This window comes from Cololabis saira, chromosome 15 (genome assembly GCF_033807715.1).
Source record: "Cololabis saira isolate AMF1-May2022 chromosome 15, fColSai1.1, whole genome shotgun sequence".
NCBI classification, from domain to species: domain Eukaryota; kingdom Metazoa; phylum Chordata; class Actinopteri; order Beloniformes; family Belonidae; genus Cololabis; species Cololabis saira.
Genome location: NC_084601.1, coordinates 5,554,992 through 5,578,473, shown reverse-complemented (window position 1 = coordinate 5,578,473; position 23,482 = coordinate 5,554,992). Strand labels below are relative to the sequence as shown.

General features: G+C 40.6%; 1 protein-coding gene across 1 annotated transcript in view; it reads right to left on the bottom strand.

The window, feature by feature from the left end:
- The window catches only part of ash1l (ash1 (absent, small, or homeotic)-like (Drosophila)), a 52,789-nt gene that overhangs the window by 5,083 nt on the left and 24,224 nt on the right, over positions 1-23,482 (bottom strand). The window contains exons 5-22 of the mRNA XM_061742229.1: positions 21,423-22,092; positions 20,757-20,936; positions 20,549-20,643; positions 20,062-20,135; positions 19,886-19,931; positions 18,901-19,009; positions 18,142-18,348; positions 17,856-18,002; positions 9,453-9,561; positions 8,960-9,109; positions 8,277-8,344; positions 7,765-7,931; positions 6,572-6,724; positions 5,419-5,473; positions 4,945-5,077; positions 3,754-4,026; positions 1,276-1,362; positions 1,090-1,180 (exon numbers count right to left, since the gene is read on the bottom strand). Coding sequence (XP_061598213.1) covers positions 1,090-1,180; positions 1,276-1,362; positions 3,754-4,026; positions 4,945-5,077; positions 5,419-5,473; positions 6,572-6,724; positions 7,765-7,931; positions 8,277-8,344; positions 8,960-9,109; positions 9,453-9,561; positions 17,856-18,002; positions 18,142-18,348; positions 18,901-19,009; positions 19,886-19,931; positions 20,062-20,135; positions 20,549-20,643; positions 20,757-20,936; positions 21,423-22,092 — 2,814 coding nt within the window. The remainder of the gene's footprint in view (positions 1-1,089; positions 1,181-1,275; positions 1,363-3,753; positions 4,027-4,944; positions 5,078-5,418; positions 5,474-6,571; positions 6,725-7,764; positions 7,932-8,276; positions 8,345-8,959; positions 9,110-9,452; positions 9,562-17,855; positions 18,003-18,141; positions 18,349-18,900; positions 19,010-19,885; positions 19,932-20,061; positions 20,136-20,548; positions 20,644-20,756; positions 20,937-21,422; positions 22,093-23,482) is intronic.

The following is a 23,482-nucleotide window of genomic DNA, read 5'->3' as shown; positions in this document are numbered from 1 at the left end:
ATAACTGCATCAAAGCACCAAACTATGGATTGTAAATTGAAAATACGCTGTAAATTGTTCACTGGGCTGAAATTACATTTAAAATCTGTCAGTTTTTAAGTCAGTTTTTCAAGACACAAAAACAACTGAACCAAATATTTGGTTTAAATGTTTCTGTTTTTTGAAAACTTGAGAAAAATGCGACCCGACAGAATGGATTGTGCGAGCCAGGTGCAAGACATTGTAAATCTGTGTATCCTGTGTACAGCTAGCTCAAGCAACAACAATACATAAGCCAAATTGTGGATACCGAAAACTTTGTCTAAAAGTCCCAAAGATCTAAAGTTATTACAGCAGGTTTGCAGAATTTACTGCTAAAAATGTCTGATCTGCTCATGTTGTCGAGAGTGATGGCTTTGATGACACAGTAGACACAACCAAACCACAGTAAAATACACAACAAATCTATGTCTGACCTTAAGTGTTGGGAAAGAACAAATTAAATAAGAAGAATCAAATGTAAAATATTCAGCATCAAAAAAATAAAAATGCTTGAGTTTCAGATTTTTTATTAAATCAAATTCCATCAATATGAAGGTAACTAAGCTTACTAAAAGAAATAGCTTAATTCCAGTGACTATGAAAGGAAAATGAATATCTTTTTTAAACAAATGTCAAGAACTGCATTGAACTCCATCAAATCAAATTGTCTGAATTGTTCTTTTTAAAAATTTATTGTCTTCGAGTTATATTCCCAACATCTAAATGCATGCTAACATGCGCCCTAAAAGTGTTTCTATTCAAAGACAACTAAATTGCATCAAACATACATTTTGCATTAGAACTAAAACATCAACATAACTGAAAATGGATCTATATTTCCCATTTGACTGAAACTTTTAATCTGTGTCAACTCCAACAATGACCCGACAGTCCTGAAAACAGATTTGCTCTGTGTGGTTAATAGCAAATCAATATTGTCCTGCAATACGGGAATAAATACATCACTGGATACCACGATTGTAAGTTAAACCACCCGAGGGTTGACAAACATGGAGCAATCAGAGTTAAATGACTCTTGGACTATTAACATTTTTATTCTTTCCATACCTTGGTGCAGCAGCAGCTCGTCTCTGAGGAGACAGATGTAGTAGACGGAGCCGGCCTGTGCATAGCTGGGCTGGGGGATCATGGGAACCTCCTGGAGTAAAAAAAAACATTTAAATGATATGACGTGTGTGGTGACAATTTTGCCTGGGAATAAAGTAACCAACAAGAAAGGCAAGACAGACTTACGTTGTCTATAGGACGAGGCTCACACAGCTCACACAAGTAGTGCTCCACCTCACTCTCCAGCCGCATACAGTCACAGTGCTGCCACACCTAGAACGACATCATTTCCCCATATGAAAACAACAGAACTTATAACTACTACAGATTATGGGCCAGCTAGAACTGCCACCCTCCACTCTCTTGGGAATTCATATAGCCAATGGTATTTCTAAAAACACAAGCTCAAAATAATATATGGACGGAACCACTACTCACTCCTCGGAAAATCTCCTTACAGCTTGTCCTAACTGCATGCGAGCGTCCGACTGTCGCGTCGCACTGCGTGGAATCGGACGCGCTCTGTCCACACTGAATGCGTTATCGGCCCCCACGTTCTACCACGTTCTTTTGATTGACAGCGGAGACTCGCCTTTTAAAAGGCTGATTTATGGTTCTGCGTTACACCAACGCAGACCTTATGGCGTAGGTTACGCGGCGCACTCACCGAACGGTGCGCGTCGCCGCGTACCCTACGCCGTCGATTTTACGCGGAACCATAAATCTGCCTTTATTCACCCGCCCGAGACTCGCCTTTTATTCGCCCCACCAACCGCCCGTGCGCTCCCTTTGCCAGCTCCCTGTCCCTCTCCTTCCAGCAGCTGCCAATTTATTGAGGTTTTTGTAGTGAAATGAGGAGGAATCATAGAGATAACTTCTCATTTCAACTAACTGGATCAGCCGTTCCTCATCATGACTGTTTCCTACAGCGGTTACAACCGACTTTCAACGCAGGCGGCAGGAAGAAAATAGAAGCAGGTCTAACGTCCGACCAAAGTGGGGAAAAAAACGAACAAAATAACGGCGTGTGTTGACGCAATCAAACAGCGAACAGCTGGAGTGACCGGCGTGTTCGTGGTGTTAAATGCAGCAAACATGTGAGCATGTCAGATCATTACTGGGATGTGGGAAAAAGCAGAGGACACGAGAAATGATCAAATAGGTACCAGATCTTGTTGGATCCGGCACAAATTAAGCCCTAATAAGATTAAGATAAGATTCTTATTATATCTTATTATCTTATCAGAACCTTCCAGCTCCTTGGCGATCTCCCTCCAGCAGCTGCCGCTTTATTGAGGTTCTTGTATTGAAATGACTGTTTCCTACAGCGCTTTCAACTTTTTTTTCCAACTTTCAACCGGCTTTCAATGCGACCGACGGGAAGAAAATAGGAGCAGGGCGTGCGACAAAAGTCCAGCTCAAAACGGCGCGCCGCGTCGCGCCGCATCGCGCCGCGTCGCTCGCAACCAGTGTAGACAGTGCAAATAAAAAATAAAGCAATGGAACTGTTTTTGACGCTGACGCTCGCTCGCGCCGCATGCAGTGTGGACACGGTGTTAGTCGGAGGGCCAATCCCAATATTCACCCTACTTTCAACCACTAGCCCTCACTCACTACCACTAGGCCTAAAAATGAAGCCACAGGCGTAGGGCCCTTGTAATGTTCCCTAGGGATTGGGACACCACTTGCGTGGTTTACGTTCAGGTACGTAAGCGACTGCGTAGTTACGTTTGCACATACGTCACACCATATCAGGAAGCCCAGAGCTAGAAGCTGTTTTAATTTCAGCTGTAGCGCTGTTAATATGCCACTTTATTAAGTTTTAATATTTTTTCAGGTGTAAAAGTAACCGTTAAGATCCCCAACCTGGGCTCAGTTTATCCAAATAACCCCTGTTAAGAAATTTGATCCGATGTTTTCGGGGATGAGAAGAGCTGCCGGCTCGGGAGCTGATTTATGGTTCCGCGTTAAATCGGCGAAGAGCCTACGGCGTAGGTTACACGGTGACGCGCACCGTACAGCGTGCGTCGCCGCGTAACCTACGCCGTAACCTATGCCGTAGGCTCTGCGTTGGTGTAACGCGGAACCATAAATCAGCCTTTATTCTGGCGAGATCTGAAAATACTTTGCAACAGCGGGCAAACGAGTGATTAAATATGTACATTCACTGAGTGAATATTATGAAAGTAAAATATATATTTCTCGCTAGAAATGTAATCAAAACACATTTTTATGCAGAAACTAACTCAAAATATTGATTTTATTCACTAAAAATTAGAAATGTCCGCCATATTTTTTTGTTTGATTCAGTCTGCAAATGATGACGAAAAGCATTCTGGGAAATTTCTCTAGCCCTCGGTCAGCGAGTCAGTATCTGAAATCCCTCACTCTGAAGGGCTAGATCCATACACACTAGTCCTTGATATGTCCACTAGCCCTACATGCAAAGAGGAATTGGGACACCACTACCCTCACGGGAACGCGCAAAATTTAAGGGTAGGACTGAAAAGTAGGACTAGGGGGGGATTGGGACTGGCCCGTAGTCTCAATAGAAATGTGCATAAAGGTGTATTCTATGTGCTAGTGAGAAAACATGGAAATGATTTTGTTTTTATGGCAGAAAGAGAGTTTATCCACACGTTTGCTGTCATTGTGACTCCTTACCATACACTTTTCACACTGGATCATCAGCCCTTCATCTTTGTACATCCCACAGATGCACCGGATGACGTCGTCATCTTTGTCGTGGGGCCCCGGCCCTCCTCCGTGGTGGTGGTGGCCGTGGTCCCGCTCCAGAGAATCCGAGCTGTCGGCCTCGCTGGCCGTCTCACCCACAATCTCATCAATCTGCACCGCGGCTTCATGACGGGCGCTGTAGTAGGCTTTCCTCAGTCGACATACGTCCCTGCCCACGGATGACTTGCGACCATAATATTTCTATGCGAAAGAGCAAGACAGTCATATTAGGATTTGACTCCAAACTTACAACCTATTTAAGTCATACTACAAATCATACTAATACCATAATTCACTCAAATTATTTAGCGAATTGTTTCCAGATCTATGGACAGTTTTCTGGGGTTATATGTTAACGACAGAAAAAGGGACCTTGAAAACTATCAAAATTCACAGACAAGCCATCAAAGCACCAAAAAGTTCACTGTTAAAGAAAAAAAAGCTTTCCCTTCCTTCTTTTTTGGTCTTTCAAACGAGGGCCTCGGCGAGAAAAAGTAATTTATACCTCCACTTCAAGCCCCACTGAATGGAAGACTAATCTACCCTGAGAACTTTCAAGTGGCACTTGTTGAAACTCCTAAATTATACAGACGTAAATCAAAAGGCTCTGTAACGTGTTCAGACGATCTGCAGCCCAGAAGTTAAATCCCACTTCCACAGTTGTGTGTGTGTGTGAGAACTGTGGGACTCAAATGTACAGGACTGTCTCAGAAAATTAGAATATTGTGATCAAGTTCTTTATTTTCTGTAATGCAATTAAAAAAACAAAAATGTCATCCATTCTGGATTCATTACAAATCAACTGAAATATTGCAAGCCTTTTATTATTTTAATATTGCTGATTATGGTTTACAGTTTAAGATTAAGATTCCCAGAATATTCTAATTTTTTGAGATAGGATATTTGAGTTTTCTTAAACTGTTGATTTGTAATGAATCCAGAATGTATGACATTTTTGCAAAACAGAAAATAAAGGGTTTGTCACAATATTGTCATTTTCTGAGACAGTCCTGTATAATGCTTGATGTGATTAAGTATAAAATAGTGTAAATATTAGACGTTTTTTTTAAATAACGTAGAAAATCATCAAGGGCAGCAGCTGATCAGACACCTTCCTACCTCAGCATTGCGAAAGACTTTGAGCATGTCTGTGTCAAACGCTTCCACGGTCTTATAATGGCCAGTGAGGATTTGCTTCTCGATGGTGCTCAAGTCCAGAGGGTCAGACACCTTCTCATAGTACTGGCTGTTCCTGATTAAACACAACGACAGCAGCATTACTCTCTACAAATGCAGTTTGGCATTATTCTCAAATCATCTGATAATAGCAAAAATGAATATCCATGTAGACATGGACACCAAATGTTTAGTACCATGTTGCTAAAATAACGAGGAGATTTCTTTGTTTTGACACCAACTGATTGCCATCAATGCTGGAGAGAATCAACACACGCTTTCACGGTTCAAATGTGCGGTGAATGATAAAACTGTTACACCATGTGGGTACTGTACACTGAGACACAGTTCAAATAACATTTCTGTCTAGAAAGCAGTGAAACATTGAGAATGAACTAGTTGGGTTTGCAGTTTTACCTCTTCCTGGATGGAAGGTTAACCAGCGGAGCAGCAAGTGTCTGGCCCGCTGAGTCTGCGGGAAAACAAAATAACACTCCTGTCATCATTTTCTAATCACAGAGCCTTATCATTCAGTGGATATTAGCATTATGGATATAATCTGAAAGGATAGAGATATAAGATATAAATATATAATCTGGAAATTAAGGCAGTTCCACAAGCGATGATTCTCCAACTTAAAGGCATGATGACTTATTCTGTGGTTAGTCCACAAATGCCTTCTTTGGTTATAGATGGTCGTATTTTTTTTCTTGAGAACTAATTTTACTTTGGTGTGTTTCTCTTCACCTTTGAAGAGGAAACATATGTTTCAACGTTATACTACTAGTTTTTTTATTTAAGATGAGAACCCGTTACCTCTCCTTTCCACTTCCACCTAGGGCTAAAGACGTTCATTTTAAAATAATGAATGAGGTTTATCCATGTAATGATTTTTTACATAAAAAGGTTTAATTTAGATTTGAATAATTGTACTTTTTGTAACACAGACATCGAAACCTTAGAGCATCTTTTTCTTTTCTCTTGTAGCTTAACCAGTACCTTTTGGGAAGCTTTAATACTGGATAATATAATGATCAAACCATTCCTATTCTTACATTTGAAAGCATTAAAGTTGGTTTACAAGTGGAGGACAAAAAAATAGACTTTGGGATTAATAATTTAATTATATTGGCTAAATCTTTTATTCATAAATGTCGCTTTTTGAAAATTAATTCAATCTTTATTGCATATTTAAATGAAATAATTCAGTACAAAAAATATTTAAAATCTTGCACGATTCAAAAAGCCCAGCATCTTCAAAAGTATCTTTGTTCCCTAATTCCTGACTGATCACTTCTTTTGGTTTGTTTGTTTATTCCTTTTTTTCTTTTCGCTGTGTATCTTCTTTGTTTTGTTTTACTCATTGGTCGCTCAGTGCTCTTTGATGAAAATGTTTTTTTGGAATGTACAATGTGCCTTGTTTTTTTGTAAATTCAATGAGAAAGAAAAAAAAAAGATATAATCTGGAGGCCACATCAAACCTCAGACCAGTCTAGAGGTCAGACAATGAGGATTAATTAGATAAATTAGAACAGTAGATTAGTGGCTGACACCTTTGCACGACACTAACCTTTGTAGCTGGTGATCATGTCACAGATCTCCTTGAAGATGTGTGCGAGGCGTGCAGTGCGTGTTACTTCTGTGTTTTCCTCGGCTGCAGCGAGCCTCCGTGTGCGTACCGACCGCGACGTCTGCAGAGCTGAGAACTGCGTCAGGAAAACATCTAGAAACAGAGCAATGAAAAAAATTGATGTAGTGACCGAAGTCAAGTACTTAGGCATTATTCTAGACAATAATTTAAAATTCGACAGTCAGGTTAAGCACATTTCCAAGAAGGTCAAACCAAATCTAAATTTATTTCGTTATATTCGAAGGAATTTGTCATGTCAAACTGCTCGATTATACATGCACGCAATGATCTTTTCACATTTGTCATATTGCATCACATCATGGTCATTTGCCTCTCCAACTCTAAAACCTATAATATCATTATACAAGCAGCCAATAAAAATTACGGATCAGAAACCTATGAGATGGCACCACTGTGAAATTTTAAGAAAACACAACCTTTTCACTTTTGAAAACTTTGTGAATGTTAGTAGTCTTAAAGAGTTTTTTAAATGTTTACATAATCATGTTTCCCCCCTGTTCTTCTGAAGTAGTTATTAGGTAGAGTAACCACACGGGCCTCCACCAATGGTGATTGTCGTATCCCAAAGTATAAGACTCTTTTGGTGAGTCTGTCTTTTCTGTGAAGGGTGCAAAACTCTGGAATTCTCTATCCACTAATTTAAAATTAGAAACGCGTGGCAATATTTTCAACAGAGGACTCAAACTATGGCTCAAATCTAAACAACAGTGCCTGCATGAATAGGTCAGGTCTGGTTCTGCTCTTGAATTATGTTGTCTTTGCTTTATATCTTATGTCATCCTCTAATTTTATTGTATATTTTATTGTCTGTACTTTTTTTAAAAGCCTCCTGTGGACAAGTGTTGCAAATTAGCATGTATGCTAAAACACTCAAACAGTGCATTTGGTTTGTCCTATGTAATTGTGATGTCCATACCAAATAAAGAAAAAATAATAATGTGTATTAATGTTCATTGTGAGTTATACACTCAGAGAGGCGTTTACAGGTATGCAGGGAAAATAAACAGACATTTATTAGCTACTTTCCAGGGATTTTCTTGATAAGCTTTTTTCTGCAAGTTTTCTGAAATTTACATCAACAGCTCGTGAAACCTCTGAGCTTGAACTCTCACCTGACTTGATGTTGCCATCGTCTCGGATAACTCCCCCCCAGCGTGTATACAGGGAGAGACTGCTGGCATCCTTCTCTCTCTCACCCTCTCTTTTCTGCAGCTCTTGTTTCTCCCTCATCTTCTCCCAGTTTCTTAAGAGAAAAACTCTGTGCTTCAGGACAAAATTTCTGAAAATTGAGGTAGAGAGTACAGTAAGTGTTTTTTTTCTTTCTCATCTTGTTTCACATGAATGTTTCCTTTTCTGCTGTATTATCACATTATATTTACTATGTTCTCACCTTAACTAACATGGTACTAAGAGAAGTACCACACATCATCAACAATAAAAATCATAAGGAAGTCATTAATTATGAACTGTTCAGGGCTCATAAAATGGCATCAATGCCAATACACCACTCTATTAAGCATAAAGATCAAAAACTACAATCTTGACAAACCGTTGTAAGGGATTCCAATCAAATAATGTTTATAGGATCTATACATAGACTTATTCAGTATTTGTGTGTATTTACCTCTCTCTGTTAGACATGGGCTTCATGAGATGAGGATAAAACTTGCTGCTGTCGCTCGACTCTTCCTCCTAAATATAAATACAAGAGCATTAAAACAAGCAGTGATTTAAGTAGTGATTTTTTTAAATAAACTTTGTGGCCAACTATGAATGCCTTTGGACAGCGGTTTCACCAACCAAGCAAAAACGTAGGCACTCAAGAGTCAACGTTATCACTGAAAAGATGAACCCCTAACTTATCTTAAATTAAGTAAACTTGGAACATAATTCATTCAAAAGAACATACAGGACTGTCTCAGAAAATTTGAATATTGTGAGTTTCTGTAATGCAATTACAAAAACAAAAATGTCATACATTCTGGATTCATTACAAATCAACTGAAATATTGCAAGCCTTTTATTATTTTAATATTGCTGATCATGGCTTACAGCTTAAGAAAACTCAAATATCCTATCTAAAAAAATTTGAATATTCTGGGAATCTTAATCCTAAACTGTAAGCCATAATCAGCAATATTAAAATAATAAAAGGCTTGCAATATTTCAGTTGATTTGTAATGAATCCAGAATGTATGACATTTTTGTTTTTTTTAATTGCATTACAGAAAATAAAGAACTTTATCACAATATTCTAATTTTCTGAGACAGTGCTGTATAATATTTTCATTGTCATGATTCACTCACTCGTTTTTTGAGCTGGTGTTTTGACTTCCTCTTCTCCTTGAGTCGACCCAGTCGCCGTGCACCTCCCGTTTTCCCGGGCAGGCCGTTAATACGCTGACTCTTCCCTCCGATGATGCCCCGGCAACTCTCTGAGCCACACTTGCACGGTTGCTGTGAAGGAAGAGCCAACAAAAAGTGTTTAATGTGCTTACTTTTCTGAGACTAAAAAGCGGTGATGGTATCTTTGAAAACAACTTGTACAGAAGCAAACGAGGGATAAAAAGTGAAACAGAAAAAAGATTAAACAGTTTGTAGGTGTATTCAAGCTGACATTTATTTGGCTCAAACTCTATTTGGATGCTTTTTTATTGTTTGCTTCTCTTATTGTTGATCCCTGATAGCAGTTGTAGGTTTGGGCATGAACTTGTTTTATGCTTCTGAAAGCAAAGCTTGTCACAGAAGTCTGAAGGATCTTTGGTCCACAAAGAGGAGAACATATTTGATGATGCTTCACCTGCTCTTCCGTATTGAAGGAGTGGAAGTTGTAGTCATAGGTGAGTTCAGTCCCATTGCTGATGTCCTTGAGAGCAAAGAGCCCAATCCTGTACACCCCGTTCACTGACCTGAAAAACAGTGAAATGATTCAACTTCTTAAAACAAAATAAACGTAAAATTGAAGTCAATTTCAAGTCATCCATCCATCACCTATACCCGCGTGTTCCTATTCAGGCTCACATGGACCTGCCCATACCTGCGCTCATGAGGTGAACGTAGGCCAGTCCAAAGAGAAATCAAAGAAATCTGAACACTAAAGGAGCCGTCTGTAAGAAATGTCCAAAACTGGTACTGCAGTCACTTTCAAAATATTGTTGAGCGGCGTGTACCCTCCCCCTCCTCCCCCCGACCAGAGGTTGCCAGGTAGGCTGCAGAATGCAGCAGGAACGTAGGCTGCCATGGCTGCCATAATTAGAGCCGAGCTGGCAACCCGGATGCCGAAACAATACTGACTTGGTGATTGGGAGATAGGTGGAGGGTGGAGCTTCAGAAACAATACTGACTTGGTGATTGGGAGATAGGTGGAGGGTGGAGCTTCAGAAACAATACTGACTTGGTGATTGGGAGATAGGTGGAGGGTGGAGCTTCAGAAACAATACTGACTTGGTGATTGGGAGATAGGTGGAGGGTGGAGCTTCAGAAACAATACTGACTTGGTGATTGGGAGATAGGTGGAGGGTGGAGCTTCAGAAACAATACTGACTTGGTGATTGGGAGATAGGTGGAGGGTGGAGCTTCAGAAACAATACTGACTTGGTGATTGGGAGATAGGTGGAGGGTGGAGCTTCAGAAACAATACTGACTTGGTGATTGGGAGATAGGTGGAGGGTGGAGCTTCAGAAACAATACTGACTTGGTGATTGGGAGATAGGTGGAGGGTGGAGCTTCAGAAACAATACTGACTTGGTGATTGGGAGATAGGTGGAGGGTGGAGCTTCAGAAACAATACTGACTTGGTGATTGGGAGATAGGTGGAGGGTGGAGCTTCAGAAACAATACTGACTTGGTGATTGGGAGATAGGTGGAGGGTGGAGCTTCAGAAACAATACTGACTTGGTGATTGGGAGATAGGTGGAGGGTGGAGCTTCAGAAACAATACTGACTTGGTGATTGGGAGATAGGTGGAGGGTGGAGCTTCAGACCAAAACAAAAAATGACAACATAAACATCAGTTGAGGGCTGCAACTCCTCTTTTTAAACTGGAATATCCTGGCTTGAGTGCTGTTGTCAGTGACATAAGTATTTGAAATGAACATGATTTTTAAATGTCTGTTGACATATCGGGGTCATTTTATGATTCGTTTTATTATTGCTCTTACATACAGCTCCTTTAAGTTGATATTTTCTGATATTTCCAGCTTTCAAAGGAAGTGATGTCAAGTTATGACGTGTTAAGTGGAAGAGTGGAAACTATGTTCATTCAGTTGCTCTAACAGTAAGTGTTAATACAAATATACAAGTACAAATATGACCTTCAGTCTCCCTCCACTGCTCCTGCTGTTGTGGTTGTTGACCGCAAATAACTTCTTTCTAAGGCTCTTAACCCTTGTACTGTCTTTGGGTCAAAATGACCTAATTCTCCTGTTCCTTCTTTCCTCCTGCTCTCTCCTTCCTTCTCCCTTCCTTCCTTCATTCTTTTTTCCCTTCCTTCCTTCCTTCATTCTTTTTTCCCTTCCTTCATTCTTTTTTCCCTTCCTTCATTCTTTTTTCCCTTCCTTCATTCTTTTTTCCCTTCCTCCCTTCCTCCCTTCCTTCCTTCTCCCTTCCTTCCTTCCTTCCTTCCTTCCTTCCTCCCTCCCTCCCTCCCTTCTCCCTTCCTTCCTTCCTTCCTTCCTTCCTTCCTCCCTCCCTCCCTCCCTTCCTTCCTTCTTTTCTCCCTCCCTTCCTTCTTTTCTCCCTTCCTTTCTTCTTTTCTCCCCCCCTTCCTTTCTTCTTTTACTCCCTTCTTTTCTTTCTATCTTCTTTCCTCCCTTCTTCCCTTCCTCCTTCCTTGACCTGAAGACAACACAAGGGTTAAGTTTGTTAATGACTCTGGTTTTGTTTCTGTCATTTAAGTAGCCATTTGCAGATTACGATTCCCTTATATGCTGATTTATGATGTCCACAACTCTGAGGAGGAGGAACTCGCGGACATCCTCGTTTTGTCATCAACAAATCCTACCCATGATCTGCCAACCTGCGTCAGTTCTGTTTACATTATGACCCACGATTAAATACGATCGGAGGCCAGTTATTGGCGGGGCCGGCTCGACACGCCACCCCGTGTCAGTTAATGTAAAAAGGACAGGTAAAAAACGCATTATCTAAGGTGTAGTCTAGATAATACCTTAGATAAATAAAGGCCTGGTTGCATATAATCTCTCTTATGTGACAAGATGGATGGCTTGTCAGGCTTTGTGCTGAAAACCCCCATCCTTGTGGAGTCTTGTTTCAACCGGGCCATTCTACATAACATACTCACATACGAAGTACGGTGTCTCCGATTATGAGTGGGTTGATATTGTAGGACGTGGTATTATCAGATAACCCCACTGACAGGATGACCTCCCTTTTTCAAGACATATTTTGGAAAAAGACTGCAATCTCATCTTGTTTTAGTAGACTTTAAAACAAAAATTAAATCCAAGCACGAGTGCTTTTTCCATGGCTCATTCACGCAGCATCTTCACATTCAGGTTGGTGGAACTGTGTCACCATTTGTTTCAGATGTAACACTGAGTTTAAGTGAGGACCCTCAATATAAATCCACCTAACTTTTTCAGATATATTCAGAGTGGGAATTAACCCCAACTCATCTTATATTTGGGTCAGTACATTCTTCTGAGGTCACTACTAGGCTGTCTACAATTGGAAACACCAAATAAAACGCCAATGAGCAATTCTTCAGATTCAACGACAAATAAAAAAGGTTTAACTTAGGAAAATCAGGCACAGAGAGAGATCTGCTTATCCAGGTCTCAAACTGCTGTGAAGTCCCCATGGTGGGAGAAAAAACCCTCAGGAAACTAGTAAATTGTCTTGGCAGGTTGCAAGGACTTTACGCCATTAAGGTCGCTGTACAGCAAAAGTGAAGCAATCTCATCAGATTACCACAGAACCACGTTTATAAGGTTGGGGTTTCAAGGTAGAACCCTTTCCTTTCCAGTGAAGCGCAGCTCCCACACGTGTCTCTTTCACAGCAGGGGTAAGGGTGCTTTCAGACCTGTGGCCCTGTTCCGGAACCACTGCTCCAAGCAGGACAGGTGTGAAAGCACCCTAAGACACCTAAGACAACAATATTGCTTTGTTTGCACTTTGAACACCTTTCCATGCCTTAGGTTTAATAATGAATCTCATAAACCTGCAATGAATAGACAATGTGCTCTAAAGTGACATTTAAATATGCGTGCTCTCTTAACACTTGTTCCTTGTTGTGAGAGCATGCCCACCAGGCGTTTTTGGGCAGGTTGGAATGCTCTCACCTTGTTTAAAATAATTTCTGCAATGCCATTAGCAGGACATTTCTGGTATTTTCACAGTTTTTCTATTACAGAGGAAATAGGAAACTACTGAGCTCAACCAAATGATCAGGCACAAACAGCAATTAGTAAAAGCATTATGGTAATAGGCTGTCTACTTCCCAGTTCATTAACTTTAAGTGATTAAGCCATTTATAAAACAAAATACTGTTTCCAATCATTTCTAAAGAAGAAAAGCTGAACATTCATGCCAGAGCTGTAAAAGTTGCACAAGGCAACTGTCTCCCAAACAATTTTAACATGCACATAGTACATGTGTATGCTCAGTTGTCATCACAGATGCCTTATACAATTATATTGTAGTTTTCTTTTATTTAAAAAAGTCCCTTTCAGTATAAAAGTTGACATTTATCAAATTAATATGGTATGAAGTGGACCCGTAAATAAACAAACGCTAGCTTTTTTTCTCCAGAAAGACGAGTGCAACAGGACTTGTATTACAACTGATATCCAAAATTGTAATTCTAATTGAAATTAACAGGGAATTTTACAGATTTGTATTAATTGAACAAACTGTGTTGCTAAAGATTAATAGCTTAAGACTACTTGGACATTTGCTCAAATCAAGACCAGTGTTTATTTATGCGGCGCCTTGTGCAAAGGATTGGGCTGCAGTGAGCTGTTTTTTAGCTAAGGTTTGTTGGTCACTGCGGTTTTGTTAGTTTCGGAGAGACTGGCATTTCTCATATTGGGCTGGACGCCTCTGTTCCAGGTGTTGGAACAGGTTTGTGCTGCTGCTGCGATGGGCTTTAGGCAAATTCTGCGGCGTCGGGTCTCTTGCTCCACGTCTGTTGCAGTGAATCCATACCAGTTCCAAACAACAGATGATTTTATTCCTTTCTTGGGAACAAACTTCCCACTCTCACCGGTAGCCTCGTTGTCGCCTGCTGTTGTTGTGCTATGATGTTGTTGTCGCTGGCCAAAGTGCTATGTGAAACTAACACTAGTGTTAGAGCCAATCCCAATACACTCCCTACTTTCTACCACTAGCCCTAAAAATGAGTAGGGCCCTTGTAATCTTCCCTAGGGATTGGGACACCACTTGCTACGTCACTGCGTGGTTTACGTTCGGGTACGTAAGCGACTGCGTAGTTACGTTTGCACATACGTCACCATATCAGGAAGCCCAGGGATAAAAGCTGTTTTAATTTCTGCTGTAGCGCTGTTAATATGCCACTTTATTAAGTTTTAATATTTTTTCAGGCGTAAAAGTAACCGTTAAGATCCCCAACCTGGGCTCAGTTTATCCAAATAACGCCTGTTAAGAAATTTGCTCCAATGTTTTTGGGATGAGAAGAGCCGCCGGCTCGGGAGCTGATTTATGGTTCCGTGTTAAATAGCCGCAGAGCCTACGGCGTAGGTTACGCGGCGACGCGCGCCCCGTACGCTGTAGGCTCTGCGTTGGTGTAACGCTGAACCATAAATCAGCCTTTATTCTGGCGAGATCTGAAAAACGAGCAAGCAAGTGATTATGTACATTCACTGAGTGAATATTATGAAAGTAAAATATATATTTCTCGCTAGAAATGTAATCAAAACGCATTTTTATGCAGAAACTAACTCAAAACATTGATTTTATTCACTAAAAAATGAGAAATGTCCGCCATGTTTTTTCGTTTGATTCAGTCTGCAAATGACGACGAAAAGTATTCTGGGAAATTTCTCTAGTCCTCGGTCAGCGAGTCAGCATCTGAAAACCCTCGCTCTGAAGGGCTAGATTGATGCCCCCTAGCCCTCGTTATGCCAGGGATTAAAGCAAAAAAAATATTTTTGACTGAAAAAATTTTTTCACGCCAGTTCATATGCGGTCGCTTCCCAAAGGTTTCAAGTAAAAAAGTTAAATGCTGTGTTAGCCCTTCTGTTTTCTAATACAGCATTTAAGGTGTAATAAGACTTTTAACCAACACTATTTAAATACTCGAGACCAATAGCATTTTATAGGAGGAAGGTGTTTTTGAGCAGTTTTATTATTGTTAGTTTGCTTTTGCTTTGCTTTTTGTCCACATCAATTGGTCATTAAAGCCTTAGGCCTGTTCTCCTAGATCTGAGTCGACCTGGTAAACTGCACTTCTTCATCCAGTTGACCAGCTGCTCTGATGTCACTGCACTTGGCAAGGCTTTGGCCAAGGTGATGAAAGCATCCTGGACTGTTTCATGGACAATCAATGATGGTGTTAGTGCAGACAAAGAGATGATGATGTTATTGTTGAGAGGAAGGTTTTCCTAATCACATGGCGTCAACACCCCCGTGGGCCTTCGCAATGCTTTGTTTTAATTAAACAGTGGGATTCCCCTGGTCCGCACCAGTTCTAAGTCAGCTGCTAGGCGCCAGCCGAGGTGACAAGGCTCGCCACCCATCCCTTGATATGCGGAAATGTTACGTAATTGCGAATTAAAAGTTGCGTTCCCTATTGAAACAATACGGACATATATTATGCTCTTATTTATTGATGTCATAATCTACAGGTGAAGGTCGGAAAAGTTGAATATCACAAAACTTCATTCGTAGTAAATTCAACTAAAGGTGAAACAAATATCTTATTTCCCACTACATTTAAAGTAAGATACTTCAAGCCTTTATTTGTTATAATTTTGGTGATTATGGCTCAGTTTATGAAAACCCCAAATAAAAAATCTTTATGAAATCAATAAAGAATTCAACCATCAAAATTATAACAAATAAAGGTTTAACATGTGTTGCTTTGTATGTATTGAGACTAGGGTTGCAAAGGGGTGGAAAATTTCCGGTAAATTTCCGGAAACTTTCCGGAAACTTTCCATGGGAAGTTAAGCTGGGGAATTTTGGAAATATTCCAAATTGGAAACTTTCCATGGGAATTATGGGAATTTATGGGAATTATTGGGAATTTATGGGAATTTATGGGAATTAACTGGAAATTGGGGGTAATTTAAACAAACTGTATCATATCCAAACATAAATGTAAATATTTATTTTGTCATAAGCAGATATCCATGGTCCAATGGTTACAGAAAACCGTCTTGCTGGAGTCAGAAAAAACAGCATCAAATTTGAGGTAGCTACCACCATAATAAGCTAGCCTCTTAAATGGTCAATGAAATGAAAAATAGCTTTCATTTAGCACCTAACTTACCAGCTAGCTAGCTACTGTGTTAATACATTTTTATTTAATATTTGCAAGTTAAACATTAATACCATTATAGATCAAATATATTTACCCCATAATATTATCAAAACTTACTTGACTTTATATAGTCCGTGGGCTCAAATGTGTGGCTTCAATAGTCTTGTGCTTTGAGCTCAAATGTGTGGCCTCCAGGCTTCAAGAAATCACCTGTGCATGTGATGGAGGAATGCACAGTGCATGTAGGGGGTGTGGCCTCAATAGCCCTGCAGTAAGCAATGTGCTGTGTGCATGTGATTGAGGAGTGTACTTGCATTAAATCTGGTTGTTTTAGCCAAGACTATGCTACAATATATTTCCCCCAACTATATTTAAGTTCCCTGTTAAGGGCCAACCTTCAATTCTGTAAATTTCTTATTTATTCCCGTTAATTCCCGTTAATTCCCATATATTCCCGTTAATTCCCATATATTCCCGTTAATTCCCATGGAAAGTTTCCAACTTTGAAAATTCCCGGAATTTTGCAACCCTAATTGAGACTATGTAATATATTAGTTTCACCTTTTAAATTTAAATAAATGTACACCATATTCTAATTTTCCAACCTTCACCTGTAGCTATATTCTACATCTGGGCTGATGTGGACAAGCATAGCATAGGAGACTATTTCAGTTACTGGTGTGGATGTCTGTCTGTACAGTCGTGCAAATCCAATGCTATTAAAGCACTTTAAACTTTAAATCAAAGCATTTAGTTTTTTCATATAAAATAAATACATTTCTATGCAGTTTAGACGTTTTGGGGATGTTGCCTTTTTTGGCGCCTGCGCTGCTGAAATCAGGCGTTCCTTATTTTTATTTCTGAAAGGTGGCAACCCTAGGGGCGACCCGCCGGGAGGCCCGCGCAAACGGGTCCCCGACGGGCACCGCAGCTGGGGAGATCCGCGAGAACGGCCCGGTGCGCGTCCAGAGTTGCCGCCGCCGACGGCCGTTCCCGATCCCCCCCGCCGGCCCGCCTTCCACGCGGCGCCGGACACCGCCCCGCGAAAGACCCCCGCCCGACGACGCGCGAACGCCGCTGGACGAAGGCCCCGCGAGGCAGGCCGGGCTGCCGAGCCTTCGGCGGCGGGGAGGGGGGGCGACTGCTCCCCCAGCCGCGGCTCGAGCCCAGCCCCGCTTCGCACCCCAGCCCGACCGACCCAGCCCTTAGAGCCAATCTTTATCCCGAAGTTACCGCCTCCTCTGCTCTGATTGGCTAATCCAAGGCTCCGGCAGTTTTATTGGTTTACAACAGCGTCAGTTTAATGCCTAACATGATTTCATTGGATAGTCTAAAACTATACCACAACAAAACTCACATGCAAAGTTTTTTTTTTCCCCTCATTTTCCAATTGACGGAAATCCGTCCAGAGACGGAGAACTTTAATCCCTGCGTTATGCCCACTAACCCTAGATGCAAAGAGGAATTGGGACACCAATACCCTCACAGGAACGCGCAAAATTTAGGGGTAGGACTGAAAAGTAGGACTAGGGGGTCATTGGGACTGGCCCGTAGTGCTTCTGGAGCACATTTTTAGCTCCGAGGAGCCAAAAATGTGCTGTTACACAAAAACAAGAATTAATTTTTTTAAATTCGCCCACAACAACAAATTTGAATTAATTAATTCAATCAATTTTTTTCCCAGGCTTAAGTGTACCACAGGAGCATTAGGAGGGAACTTAAAACTGTAATGATACCCACCACTTCTGCATCTCACAGTTGGGTTCGCAGCTGTGGTTAATGAAGCGTGCCTCGTTGCCCATCCGATAGCTGTCAATCACCATGCCACTGTCCAAGTTCAGACAGTAGTGGCCGCTGTGGGAGAAGTATTGTTCCATCATACGGCTCCTAAAACATGGGAGATAAGTGGCGGAAGGTTAAAAGAGATGTTTTCTTGACGATGCCCAAATCTGAGCAACTGAGAGGCATCAAAACAAAAATGATAAATCATTTCCCATCTGCAGTGCTACGGTGCTGGCTCTCTCACCTGAACTCCTGCTCGCTGACCACTTCTCCCAGATACTCGATGATAAACTGTCCGGACCGCAGAGGCTCTTTGGTGCGGATGCCCCAACCCTTTCCCTCAGCCCGGAATCGCTCCAGACACTGAACCCACTCATGTCTCTGGATGTGCTGGTTGTCACAATGATCACCAGAGGGACACGTGCTGGGTGAACACTCCGCAAAGCTCATCCTAAGAAGATTGAGTCAAAAAACAAGAGTAAAATAAGGCTAGGAGAATCATTGTTTTGTTTGCTTTGATGTCCTGCTTACTTGCCATTAACAAAACATTTACAATACTGATCCCGAATAAGGACATTACTATACAGGACTGTCTCAGAAAATTAGAATATTGTGATAAAGTTCTTTATTTTCTGTAATGCAATTAAAAAAAACAAAAATGTCATACATTCTGGATTCATTACAAATCAACTGAAATATTGCAAGCCTTTTATTATTTTAATATTGCTGATTATGGTTTACAGTTTAGGATTAAGATTCCCAGAATATTCTAATTTTTTGAGATAGGATATTTGAGTTTTCTTAAGCTGTAAGCCATGATCATTAGTATTAAAATAATAAAAGGCTTGCAATATTTCAGTTGTAATTAATCCAGAATGTATGACGTTTTTGTAATTGCATTACAGAAAATCTGAATATTCTAATTTTCTGAGACAGTCCTGTATGACTACTGATTGCTGATAGTAGAATCTACTAATGGCTCGATTTTGTTGCATGTTTTTACCTATTCAGGCAATCGTCCATGCAGCCTTTTTCAGCAGAGCTCTCTTGAACTCTACAGTTACATGTAGTTGTTTCATAACCGGAGAGCGGCTTCACATCTACATAGACATCTGCAAAAAACAAACAGAGGATTGACACTTATCATTTACAGTTATCAACACTTTTTCAACACATCATAAGGTTTAACCGTGTCTTACATGAAACTGGTAACAAAAACAGCTAAAGTTTCAAGAGTTGAGTCATGAATTATCATGAAATTGGATGTCAGGGGCTGAAATTCAGTCCACAAGGGGAGGAAGTGTGTTTCATTTCACAGAATTCCACATACAAGATGAAAATGAGAATATAAACAAGGTACCCCTGTGAGTGTGATCGTAAAGCTGGTTAAATCTACACACAGTAAAATAAACTAAGACATAATGTTCTTCGGCACTGAAGTCAGATGAGCATGCGACTCATCAGCGCACCATGAAGATTTTGGTTTTAAAAGAATGCAGGCTGTACAAGCTGAATTGCTGAGTTATTTTATTTCTTCATTATTGGGAGGTTTAAACCGCTGGTCAGTTTCAGATTTTAATAACACGCCTGCCTCATCTGATTCTGGGACAGTATTATGTTGGCTTGTTTGAGTGGATGTTTTCCTGCTGTTGTTTGGATCTCGGTTACATATTTCCCAGAGACCCTTGACTACAACGACTGCTGTGTGCTACAGTACACACATGTTGAAATGGATCTGTTATCACTATCTAAAAGCTGCAGAAGTTGATGTGAAATCTTGAGACTGTGAACCGCGCAGCTTTGCACAATTTGATTACTTTTGCCCCCTCAAGAAAAATAGTTGACTTATAGTAAGTAAGACAGATAGTTATCACAATAAGAAAGTGCAGTATTCCCTCAGTTCCTCCCAAAAATTATTTTAGGCCATGTAAGGACAGAAAAATTGCAGACAATAAGGTAGAATGTATTTAGATAAGGAAATTACTCACTTGATCTGATCTTTTTATAAAGAGGGACATCAGGCCTCTTGTAAAGCTGAAAGAGAAACACAGAATAGTAAACAAAAAGAGGTTTAAAGACTAATATTAGTAATTGTGCTTCCTACTATAAAACCTCTGTATACCAATGGAAAAACTCCTAAAAATATTCCAAGTAGAAGGATTACCTGATCATGTTTCCACAACCATAAAATGTCGTAAGGCAATTGGAAATCAATGCGTTTCTGTCTCAGATACTTCCCTGAAAACACAGACCAGGGAACACGTTTAACATATATTTATTTCATCACAAGAAGAAACCAGAATTTTAGCATTCACAAAAAAACTGAATCTTATGATTAACAGCTAAAAATAAAGGTTGTCAAGATCTGAAGAGAAAGGTTTTAACCCTAGAAAAAGGCTCATCTGAATAATTTTGCTGAGATTATAGAGGCCCTGTAAATATTCGAAAAAGGACTTAAGTAAAAGAAATGTTAAAGTCTTTGTGGATTTGACAATCAAACCCAAGAAATCCAACTTGATGAGATTTATCAATTTTTGATCTGAACATTCGGAACATGACTATCCTGTTCAAAACTTTAAACTGCAAACATTAAAAAGTGTGTTTGGATACTGATAAAAAAACACTGGAGAACTCATCAAATTTGAACTCACCAACATGTATTGGAGCAGGAAACAGTCCATATTCATGTTCCCCCGGTATGTATTCTAGTTTTTCTTTCTTAAGCTGCAGAAGCTGACTGCGGGGGCTAAAATGTGAAGAGTGAAAGCAGCTTAATAATGGCAAGAAAATGGTATAGGATATGTTGTTGCTGTTAGTTAACATCTGCAAGGAAAAAAAAACACAAAAATCACAACATACTCGTCTGTTTTGTAGACATCAGAGTACAGTCCTGCTTTCTGGAACTTCTTCTTCGGAGGTCGGGCTGGCCTCTTCTCTCTTTGGCTGGGTATGGGCACGGGTGGCGCTGGTTCCCTGGAGACTGTGTTGAGGTGTTCCAGGGGGGCTGGGCCATCTGCTTTCCTCTCCATGGAGCTACATCTAAAAATATAACGTGGTTTCAAGTCTCAATTGGACCTAATGAACCAAAACTCAACATCTTAACAAGAATATTTGTCTTATTTCTAGATAAAATGTCTCATTTTTAGTAAAAAAAATCTCATTACACTTAAAACAAGCCTCATTACCAGAAAAATAACTTGTTATTTGATAATTTCCACCTGTTTCAAGTAGATATTCACTTGAAATAAGTAGAAAAAATCTGCCAATGGAACAAGATTTATCTTCTCATTACAAGCAAAAATATCTTGTTCCACTGGCAGATTTTTCTACTTATTTTAAGTGACAATCTACTTGAAACAGGTGAAAATTGTTGTTTTTCCCAGTGATGAGTCTTGTTTTAAGTGTAATGAGATTTTTTTTACTAAAATGAGACATTTTAACTAGAAATAAGACAAATATTCTTGTTAAGATTTTGAGTTTTTGCAGTGTAACTCTGCCCCCCCCAGGATAAGATTTTTTGCTTACCCCTGAAAGTGATGATGCTCTTCTTGGGCAGGCCAACTTCTTCCTGCTACAGCTCTGGGCCTTGCAGGCAGGCTGCCCAGGTTCTCCTCTCTGTCTGGTAATGGCTCCTCAGTCTCTTCCACCTCCCTGTCTTCTTCAACCTCATCATCCTCTTCCTCGTCTCCCTCCCAATGCTTCCTCTTCTGAGCTTTCCGGCGCTGGCCCTGGACAACTGACTCGATAGCATCCGAGACGGTGTCCCCCTCCCACCTTTGTCCACCAGCCAACCGTTCTCCCCCTCTGTCCCTGTGCCGGCTCTCGTTCAACTCAACCACAGGCGGTGGGGAAGGTGGAGGGGAGGGTAATGGGTATTTCCTGGGGCGCCCGGGCCCCCTCTTCTTCACCACGTTGTTTCCTGTACGAGCTTGTCTCTGCAGCTTTTTGGCTCGCAAAATTTTGTTGACGTGATGGAGGCTGTGCTTGGAAGGCTGCACCCGGTAGGAGTGGTGGTGGGCCAGGGGGGCGTCCAGGCAAAAGTCCTGAGAGGGAGAAAGGCAAGAGGAGGAGGCTGAGCTATGGGAGTGAAACAGAGAAGGTTGTTGGTGGTGGTGGTGCTGCCGGTGGTGCAGGGATCCCTCGAGGCCGTCGGAGGGCGGGAGGGTTACACCTCTCGTCTGGAGACTTGACGACCCTGGGAAGAACAAACTGCAAATTAATGCTGGATTGACAACCACGCATTATATTCACAGTAAAGACAAGTGGCATGTGGATAGCTGAGCTTTCAGCAATCTGAAAACTAAACACTATTTTCTGCTAAATCTGCAAAACGGTGCTTAGATCATTTCAACAAATTTCTCCTCATTTCTATTTGTCATAATGGTTGTATTTCATTTTTGCCTTCCATCTTGCCCTCATTGCTTTTAGTTGTGTGACAAGTCAAGACTTTTTCACACCTATTCATATGTTCTATTTGTATCTTTTCACACCCCTTTCTTCTCCTGTGCATTTTCATCCCTTGTCTTCTCTCCTTTTGCCCGACTTATTCACCCTGAGCCCTTTTTCACATTTGCTTTTCCCCAATTCACACACACACACAATCAAGTCATACAAACATATTGGCCTTTTCCAAATCTTAAAAAAAAACTATGGGTTATGTTTTCCAAATTACAAAAACAGACAGTTTTGATGAATGCCGTTACATACTCATGTGGCTTTATATACACACAACAGTATAATCCTCTTACTTCCACTGAGGAACCAAACACAAACACACTCTCTCTCTTTCTACAGTGGCATTTTTCTCAATATGTAGGTATGTCATACAAACTCGCACACAATTAACAAGTCCATTGCCCTCACGGGGAAACAGTCCCATGGGAGGAATTGACAAAACTAAAATATAATGAGGAAGAGTAAACGTTTCCAGCTCTTACTCAAACTATTTTAATCATTGTTTGCATCGCTTAATCGATGTTTAATCACTGATGCTGTGTATAAAAAACTAGGTGCTACAGCTAATTATTACAGATAAACCAAAAGATTTTAAGTTTGGAAAAGAAAAGTTAGTTCATTAAAAGAAGACTCTAGTACTAAACTAAATACTTCAAGCCTCTTCATTCTGAAGTCGGATGGCTGTTGTGGCTGCTCACAGAGCAGTCCAATATGTATATGTATATATATATAGTGTCCAATATGGAACTGTACGTAAGAAAACATGACCTGGGGCCTCATTTATAAAAGAGTGCGTAAGATTCATACTAAAAGTGTATGTGCGCTCAAAAGCCGAAAATGCCGTGCGCACAAAAAAAATCCTGATTTATAAAACCGTGTGCACGCACACTTGCACGCAATGTTCTCTTTATAAATCAGTCCACCTGGAAGATTGCGCAGGTGAATTCGCCTCATATCCCGCCCTCTACACGCCCACTTTCTACCATGAATGGTCAATGCAAAGTAGTTCATGACTGCGTTGACCATATAAATGAGCCTGCTGATCAATGGTGTTTTACACTCAAAAATCATGGCAGGGAAGACCAGAAAGCGAAAATTCACAGAGACCGAGATCGAGATGTTGTGGATGA